This window comes from Etheostoma spectabile, unplaced genomic scaffold, assembly GCF_008692095.1.
Source record: "Etheostoma spectabile isolate EspeVRDwgs_2016 unplaced genomic scaffold, UIUC_Espe_1.0 scaffold340, whole genome shotgun sequence".
Classification (NCBI taxonomy): domain Eukaryota; kingdom Metazoa; phylum Chordata; class Actinopteri; order Perciformes; family Percidae; genus Etheostoma; species Etheostoma spectabile.
The window spans coordinates 616,223-625,962 of NW_022605588.1; the positions used below are offsets into that span (position 1 = coordinate 616,223).

At 45.8% G+C, this 9,740-nt stretch overlaps 1 protein-coding gene across 1 annotated transcript in view; it reads right to left on the reverse strand.

Annotated features, from left to right (window-relative positions):
* Nucleotides 1–1,825: 1,825 nt before the first annotated feature.
* foxo6b (forkhead box O6 b) overlaps nt 1,826–9,740 on the reverse strand; it is a 53,820-nt gene continuing 45,905 nt past the window's right edge. The window contains exon 2 of the mRNA XM_032511233.1: nt 1,826–5,991. Within this exon, the coding sequence (XP_032367124.1) occupies nt 4,273–5,991 (1,719 nt within the window). The 3' untranslated portion in view covers nt 1,826–4,272. The remainder of the gene's footprint in view (nt 5,992–9,740) is intronic.

A 9,740-nucleotide genomic window follows, 5' to 3' on the forward strand; every position in this document is an offset into this window, starting at 1 on the left:
CAGAGGTTAGAACGCCAACACAGAGACAGAGGAAGGTAGCATCCAGGCTATAAAAGTTAATTTTGCACTCTAGCGATCCCCGAAGTGGATCGTATTTGATATAGACTACCTCCTACTAAAGTGGTTTAAAAATCTGTCTGAACTTTTGGTTTGTGTAAAACCTCTCTGATTGTCTGACTACTTGTGTTTCTTGCCCCATCACTGTAGCAATGTTTAAAGATTAGGGCATTTACTTTGCTAAGTTATTACAACTGCCATTGTTCATGTACAGTATGCTTGCACCTCATTTTCCTAATACTGTAGGGCTGTAACGGTAGAGTGTTGGTCCTGATGGAGGGAAAAACCCATCAAACCGAAATTGTGGAACATGAGTTTCACCCTGTGGTGGGCAGTGCATTAGTTGTTGTTAATCAGCTGTAGCTCGCTAGTCATCTTATCCAGGTTAGTCAAGTCAATGTAAAATTGGGCTTTTTTCAATGTGAATTTGTGACACATTTTGTGTCAAACTGCATGCTGACATAGTTTAAATGAAATCAGTCATGTCTTTGGAAACACTTTGTCATAGAGAACTAAAGTTTATGTTCTGCAACCAAATGCCTCCATGTTTAATGGGCCTGCCCTGCACAAATGTATCTGTATCTGAATTCTCTTTTATATAGACCTTAGTGGTCCCTAATACTGTATCTGAAGTCTCTTTTATACAGGAAAAACCGTAGTGGGCACCTCAACCTCACCTGATCATCGGAATCATCTTTCATAGAGACCTAGTGGTCCCCTAACTACTGTATCTGAAGTCTCCTTATATAGACCTTAGTGGTCCCCTAATACTGTATCTGAAGTCTCCTTTATATAGACCTTAGTAGTCCCTAATACTGATTCTGAAGTCTCTTCTTATCATAGACCCTATGGTTCCTAATACTGTATCTAAAGTTCTTTTATATAGACCTTAGTGGTCCCTAATACTGTATCTGAAGTCTCTTTATATGATCTAGTGGTCCCTAATACTGTATCTGAAGTCTCTTTATAGACTTAGGGTCCCTAATACTGTATCTGAAGTCTCTTTTATAGACCTTGTGGTCCCTAATAGGTACTGAAGTTCTTTTATATAGACCTTAGTGGTCCCTAATAATGTATCTGAAGTCTCTTTTATAGACCTAGTGGGTCCCTAATACTGTATCTGAAATCTCTTTTATAGACCTTAGTGGTCCCTAATACTGTATCTGAAGTCTCTTTAATAGACCTAGTGGTCCCTAATACTGTATCTGAAGTCTCTTTTATATAGACCTAGGGTCCCTATACTGTATCTGAAGTCTTTTATATAGACCTTAGTGGTCCCTAATACTGTATCTGAAGTCTCTTTATAAGACCTTAGTGGTCCTAATACTGTATCTGAAGTCTCTTATATAGACCTTAGTGGTCCCTAATACTGTATCTAAAGTTCTATATAGACTTAGTGGTCCCTAATACTGTATTAAAGTCTCTTTTATAGACCTTAGTGGTCCCCAATACTGTATCTAAAGTCTCTTTTATTAGACCTTAGTGGTCCCTAATAATGGTATCTAAAGTTTCTTTTATTATAGACCTTATGTGGTCCCCTAATATGTAATCAAAGTCTCCTTTTATATAGACCTTAGTGGTCCCTAATTCTGTATCTAAAGTCTCTTTTATATAGAATCTTTTATATAGCCATGGTGTAGATTTAACACAGAAGCATAATTCACGCTTTAGCCTTATATGCAAGAGATCCAAGGTTTCCACCTGACACCATTGTGTTTGTGCATGCAAATACCACACAGATACACGGAAAAACATCATGTTCTTTTTCGTTTTTATTTACGGTCACCAGATGAGCAGATACATCATTTTAGAAAAGAAAAAAAATGATATTTGCAAAAAAATTATAATACAATTTTCTCAGTATAGATTATGTACAGAATGAAATGTAGTTAAACTGAAAGCATTCTGCCTCCTTGTCATGAAGAGGACAAAGCAGTGACGGGGTCTGAGCGGGCCTCCATAGACCCGTCTCCATAACCAATAAATATAAACTGTATATATTATGTATGCTGCATTCATCCCAACGTGGACAATACCAGGGCAAGTTAGTTCTCAACAATATTTCCTTAATCATTTCTGGAACATCACTGTGATACACTCACACACACACACACTCGCACACCCACAAGAAGGTTGACACACAAGTGCACACAGGCCAGAGAACAAATTACAGTTGGGTTACAACAATGGGCTATCTTAACTCATGAAAAGGTAAGAAAAAAGCAAAAGAAACGTTTATGGAAATACCCGTCATTGTCCTTGATCAGCAGGGAGAAGTGGCTTTCTGGTCAAAGCTCGCTGGAGCTGGCTGAGCGCCACTTGACATTTGGCCTGATTCAAACAGCCAATTGTACAGAAAGCTACCGAGCTGGAAAATCTCTCCCATTCTTCCAAATCCTGTCTACTCACATAGCTCCCCCCACCCTCGCTCAGTCTCACTGTATCTATCTACCTTTCTTCTCTCTCTTGTTCCTGTTTTTTGTATCTTGAGTGGGACAGGTGCCAGGACAAGGGTTGGCGAATGCCTCCCCTTTTGCATGGTTCCCCTCTGGGAATGAAGAAAATCAAATGCACACGAAAGCTTCTATCCATGCTGTATTAAAACAGGACAGACAACTGCACGATCACAGAACGAGCACAAGAAAAGACGACAGCAAAGTAAAGCTATGGCCGGGGCAGGGCGGGGAATGCTTGTAAAGGGAATGCTTGAAGGACTTGAAGGACACTGAGACACCGCTTGCCTACCTTGTCGCTGGGCTTCACCTCTCAAAAATCACCCTCCTTGTTCTTGGCGGGAGAAAGAATTATGACTTTGTGCCGATGAGCGAATACACGCACTTGCATAAATCATCCATCTTGTTTGGCGGTTAATTACTCTTGTTTACCCTCCGAGTAACCTCGGGATGGGGCGCTGTGATAGGAGGGGTTCTGGGCAGAGGAGATAGCACCAAACAGTAATCAGCTGACGCTGTTCATCAGTGTGCAATTCGCAGGAGTAAAAGCACATAGTGGGCTTGAACCTGGGTGTTAGTGAATTAGACAAGGTTGACTGGGGTCTGACGACGGCAGCTCCATCAACATGCTGGCCTGACCACAGCTGCTCGGTAAGCTGTTCTGGGGTCAGCCTGTGAAGGAGCCACGCTGAGGCAGCCTGGCGCAGGCCAATCACCGAGCTCCTCAGGATGTACAGCAGGCTCTGATCGTTGCTTATTTCATTACGGGAAAAGCTACATAAATCCACAAAATGGAGAGGAAGAGGCACAGAGGGAATATTTGCATTTCTCCTTTCCTATCATCTCCCCTCAGTGCCCCCCTCTTCAACACCAGCCCTTTCAATCCCTCCCCCCATTTAGTGCAGAGTGACTTTAATCATCACTTTTGCCAAAACACATTAAGCCGGTGTGTCCGGAGTTGAGGAGGGGGGGGGGGTTGAAAAAACACAGAGTGGCGCATTAGATTTGCAATAGTGATGCATTACTCTGGCATTACTTTGGAGATTAAAGATGGGACGTTGCATTTCATTGGAGTGGTGCTGTTGGTTGCCTGATGTATGGCTGTCCTCCTGCACTGAAACAAACCGGGGAGAGAAGACCCAGGCGTTTCTCCTTCCTTTTTCCCCTTCCATCCCTTTAGTTCTTATTCCCTCTTCTTCTATAAACCCTTCTTCTTCATCCTTCAACCCTCAAAGCCTTCCCTGCCTTTTAACCCCCAATCTAAAAGCACCTCTACATTAAAGATATTTATGCAACTGTTTGATCATGTTCTCAAGTCAAAAACAACACCTCCTTTGTAGAAGGAGATAATACTGTAAAGTGGATTGCATACATTAAATTTAAGCCAACACACATCATGACTTTGCCTGGTCTGTTTTGTTACTGCATCTGTGTGAAAAGGATGGATGTAAAGTGCTTGAGAGCTTAGGACAGGCAGAGTGAGATTGCGAAGAGACCATAAAAAACAAAAACAAAGAAAAACTGAAGGGCATGAACAAGGGGGGCTTTAGGACTGGGCTAGTATGGGGGGCAGGTTCAATATGGAGACAGAAGGCTTTATAAACAGAGTGGGGGAGAAAGAGAAAGCGTAGGATGTGAGGGTGTACGTAGTCCTCAGGAAACAAAATGTCAGTCAGTCAGTCCAAGGGTACAGCCCCCCAGCAGCCTGGCCCAGTGGGTGAGCTTTCAGGTCATGTGTCAGTCCAAACCTTTGGGCTTGGGTTCATCCTGGCACCCAGCTCTGGTTGCTGTGTGCTGATGGAGGACAAGCAAATGCCCCCAAGCTAATGCCCATCCCCATGCCCATGCCTTGGGACAGAGAGCCGTCAAAGTTGAAGTCCATGCTCTCTGTGTCCATAAAGTCATTGAGCAGGATGGAGTCCACATCACAGTCCAGGCTACTAGCGACATTCTCCATCTCCAGATTGGCAGCCATTCTACTGTGGGAGTTGTGCTGTTGCCCCTGGTAACCAGCGTTCCCTGGCTGGTGGTTGTTGTGGTAGTACCCATGCCAGGAGTCGGTCAGACCATGATGGTGAGCTCCGGGGTAAGGCTGGTGACGGGGGTGAGGTGCGGACGCCAGGCGGCAAGGATCCTGGGGAACATCCATGACCCCGGCGGGGTTGGGCGGCAGGGACGGCGATGTTGGGAGGTGTGGTCGGGGCCCATAGTGGTTAGAGGTTTTGAGGCTGTAGGGCTGCAGGATGTCGGTGCTTACCCGTGGGGAGAGGGCCTGGGGGTGAGGCCCACTGTGCATACGGTTATGGGGGTTGTGGTTGTGCATGTGACTCTGGCTGGAGGGAGGGTTGTGATCATGTCTGGTGTTTACTTTGTTACTGTGACCGTGCTCGTGACTCGGACCATAGTCATGGGCAGGGTGGGGCTTGTGGCTGTGGCTGTAGTCGAGGCTGGCTTGGTGTTTGTGACCCTGATTGTGGCTCTGACGGTGGGTTGTGTTCTGGTCATGGACTGAGCCATGGCCATTGTGTAGACCAGGATTGTGAGCATGCTCCTGGCTGTGATTGTGGTTATGATTGTGGCTGGGATTCTGATTGTGGCTGTGCTGGGTATGAACGCTATTGGTCCCCTGTGTCATTAGTGTGTGTGATTCGCGTCCCTGGCCCAGCACTGTGTCTTTGTTGCAGTACGGAGGTCCCTCAGTAAGCAGACTTTGTAGAGCGTTGTTCTCTGAGTAGCCCCTCATTTGGCGCTGGAAGCTGACTGGCTTGTTCTCCTGGATGGTCTCCATTGGAGTGTGATGCCGGAGCATGCCCATGGAAGGCTGTCCATACATGGGCCCACAGTAGGAGCCCTCTGCCTTGGGCGCAGGCACGTAGGGATAACCGTTGCATTTGATTTGCTGTGGCTGGGGGTAGCCACTCTCATCTAGACTGATAGCCCCTGTCAGGTCAGTCAGCTGGGGCAGCTCCACGGTTGGACAGTGGCCCCCAGTGCCCAGGGCTGGGGAGCGGGTGCTGGTGGGGCTGGGGTACAGTCGAGGGGAGGCTGAACAAGACAGCCCACCCTCCTCTGGTTCGTCAGCCTCCGCCTCAGCCAGAATCGGGGACAGGCAGCCACTTAGTGTGGAGGCTGAGGAGGAGGTGCGGGAATGGAGGTCCGTCCAGGTGTCAAACTCCTCACCCCCCATACTCACACCTCCTTTCCCTGCTGGACTGCCATGCTCAGGGGAGCCTTGCATTGTGGGTCCGGCACCCTGACCTTGTCCCCGTCCAAGGCCTACGGCCCCTGCTCTTTTACGGCTAATGCGACCCTTGGTCTTCAGGTAGCGGGTGCCATTGTCTATAGAGGCCGCCCGTCGTCTGGGGCCTTTGCCCATCTTCCCTCCTTCTGGGTTCAGCATCCACCACGAACTCTTCCCCGTCCCTTCATTTTGCACCCTGATGAAGCGACTGTGCAGGGACAGATTGTGTCTGATTGAATTCTGGAACGAGAGAGAAAGATGGGAAGGAGATTGTGGGAGAAAGGGGGGGAAGAGGCAAAGAAGGGACAGAGAGAAAAAAAGAGATAAACATTAACACCCAAGGGAACATTTAGGGTTAAATAATGATTTTTTGAGAACACAAAGTCATTTCAAATTATGGCTAAACTATCAAGGCTGCATGGTGAGCGAGAAAAAAAATGGATAAAGAAAGAGAGGGAGATGGAGGGGAGAGCGAAGAGGGCAGGGAAGGACCAATCGATACCTCCCCTGACCAGCCTCTCCTCTCCACACGTGCTCACTGAGTCATAATACGGACATGGGTGCAGCCCTCACATCAAACCATCACCAAGGTTACAGAAATGAATCACGCGAGGCAACCCAATCACAGACAGACCCTATCGATTGCAGGGCCTCCAAATATGAGAGCCAGAGACAGGGAGGGAGGGAGGAAGGGTGGGGGGATCTGGAAAAGCACCAGAATGAAAAAAGGAACACTCATACACATGCCTGAAAAAAGATATAGGAGAAGTAAAGAGGGGGGCGGGGGGGAACGAGACATGCTCATTTAACCTCTTTTAAAATCATGACACAATTAACATGATCGGAGGCTACAGATATCGCCATAGCCTACGATCAAAGCTCCTTTGAAGACGGACGGATGTGTCGATTGTGGGTGGGTGGTGGTGGTGGTGGTGGGGGGGTGTATAGGATAAGCCTCTCCAGACCCCTGTTTAGGTGTCTGAGTGACGGCTGTATAGTTAATCCAGGGCTTCATAGCAGCAGCATTTGAAGCCCGTGCCAACCTGGAGTGAGTTGATGAGATCTAAGCCTGCCTAAAGGAGAGCTTAGCAGGGATACACATCGTCTCAGCTGGCCAAGTTAGTCTAAGTACAGCATGTTCATCCAAATCTTTCCTGCTTGTGTCATTATTCACACTCTCCAGCTTTCCTCCCGTTGCTTCTCTCTCTTTCCCTCTCTTCTGCTTTTTTTCTGATCTTTTGGGAGGAACAAACCCCCCTCAACCGCAACCCTCTTCCCCATGCGCACAATCACACACTTTTCTTTTTCCTCTCTGGAGATATCTATCTATTTCTGCCTTGTTTATTACCTGCACATAGCTCACAATCTCTGTCTCCTGATATCTCGAGCCATTCTCTATCTTCATTCACTCCCCGCCTCCTGTCCAATTTTCCTGCTCTCAGCCCCATTCATCTCCCTCTCTGTGTCCCAGCGTCTCTTGATCACGACATTGCTCATTCTCTCCCTCTCTCCACATCCATCCTCTCGTCACCTTGCACAACTTCCACCCCCTCTCACTTTTCATTCATTCACACTGAAAAGTGAGCGAATATCGGAAACAAACAGCAGGAAATGCAAATCTGTGCTGAATGGCAGGCCAGCTTACATTTGTAGTGCAATCTATACAGTCGGCATAGGTACCCCCCCCCCCCCCCTTTTACTCTGGCAGCAAGCAGAGTTGCATGACTGTGAACTGGACAGCCAGCTAAAAGAGGTGACCGCTCTTTATTGTTGTTGCAGTGTATTATGAAGGCACAGCATCCAGAACAACAGTTAATATGTTTCTCGCAAAATGTTTCCGGGGGGGAATTCAGCTTTAAGTGGATTTCAAATCAGTCTATCCTACCTACTACTATTCTCATTCATAAAGAAAAGGCCCCTCTTCACACACTCCTATCCCCTCAGCGTGACTCTGAACAGGTAATTTCATCCCATCCTCCACTCAAATCACGCTGCTTTGACTAGACTCACTCCATAGACGTGAAAATTGGATAAGAGAGATGTATTTATGTTTTTTTTCCTCTGCTGTTCAGAGGGGTCCTCCTCAAAAAAACAGGGGGAAAATTGTACAAGCTCAACGTTGACAACGGAAAATAAGCCGACGTGCTGCGGAGCGCCGACTTCATCTAAGCTGAATTGAACAGTGACGCCGTGTGAAAGAGGCCGCCGGTGGAGGTGACCCACATCAGGTGATCTGAGAACACCGAGCCTGACAGGTTCCTCTACAACATGACGGCTCCGGCTGGGCGTAGCCATGGCAACAGAGTAAACCAAAAAAGAGGGAGAAATGAAGAGTGGGGAGGGGAGAAGTGGGGGGGGGGGGGGGGGGGCTGATGCTGTTTGATGCTGCAGGCAACTCCAAACAGCGCTTTTATCTGAGTCTGTCAGATTCCTGCCTCCAATCCACCAGGGAGGCTCAATCACCAGCAGTCCCAACGTCTCACTACCTGTACCAAGCTGTGATTAGCAGCGTGTGTGTTTGTGTGTGTGTGTGTGTGTGTGTGTGTGTGTGTGTGTGTGTGTGTGAGAGAAAAGAGAGAGCTTCGGTACTACCACAGCAACAATTACACCACAGCAGCGGACCAGTGTACCTGCTGATACATCGTACAGTACTATACCGTGGCAGCTCTTTAGTCTTCTGCATATCGTCGCTGTCGAGCAAAAACCTTGTATCTCCACATTTCTTCATTGAAATGGTTTTTCATAAATGGATGCTACTGGTCACCATTTACATCTGTCCGTAGGTTTTACAAGTATACACAGTGACAAGACGATTTTGTCTGATTTCATCAACAATGAATTTGGACATGCAAAGATTTCTAACAACAGCAACATAATATGGAACTGTCATTCTGAGACTGTCATTTTGATTTGTTTTTTAAATAATGAAATAATAAAAAGGTGGTACTAAAATAATGAAATAATGAAAATGTGGTGCTGACTACCGTAATCCTCCTAATGTCATTGTTTCTACGCCCAAATATGGTGATGGCTGGATGGCCAGCCCCTTCACTGACTGCAGGGGAGCAAGAAGAGTCACTTACAAACTAGAAAAGGACACATGAAGCTAGAAGACATATCTAGGGTTATTTAAACTTCATGTTCCATAAACAAATGTCATTCATCATTATCTGTGTGGAATCTGATTAACATGAATCAATTTGAGTTATGGACGTTCAATAGACAACTATTGCGCATGTCATCAAGAAAATAATTACATAGTCGATCAAACTAAAAGCAAGATGTGTTACATCGTGTGTCTTCTTTCTATATTTCCATACTTTCAATATTCAACCAGTAAGGTTGCTGTTTCAATGCAAAATGCTTAAGTTCATGTACACTTAGTTGCCAGTTTATTAGGTACAGCTAAAGCCTACCTTCATGTAGGTTATGATCAAAATAGCTTTTGCTATTTATCACATGTTTCTATTATTTACTACAGCCCATTTAGATCAGTAGGAATATGCATATAAAAATAACATATAATATATAAATAACAGAAAGACCTCCTTCACCTCACATAAAATCACAAATACACATTATTAAAGCCCGTTTCGGAGTCACACTGCACAGACTGTAATTTAAAAATTTTGATTAAACACAAATGGTGTTCCTTGCTATAACCCCGCTTCTTCAGAGACGTCGCTGTTTCAGTGTAATATTTTTCCATAAAATCGTGAATAAAACAGGATTTTCTTAAAACAAGTTTGATTTCATACAGACTTGTAGTTTTCACAGGAGCAAAAACTTTTGTTTCTCAACCTCATAGCTCGTTGCCAGTCAATCTCGGATGGTTTAGACAATATGGCTCATAATCAAAATCCATATGGAGTAAATTATTAATAGCACTGCTGAGCTCTATTGGCTCCCTTGGTAAGCTGAATTCATTGTTGTCCTGTCTATTTGGTTGACTTCATAAATAGGGGCAGGTCTAGAAGGGGGGCCCAGGG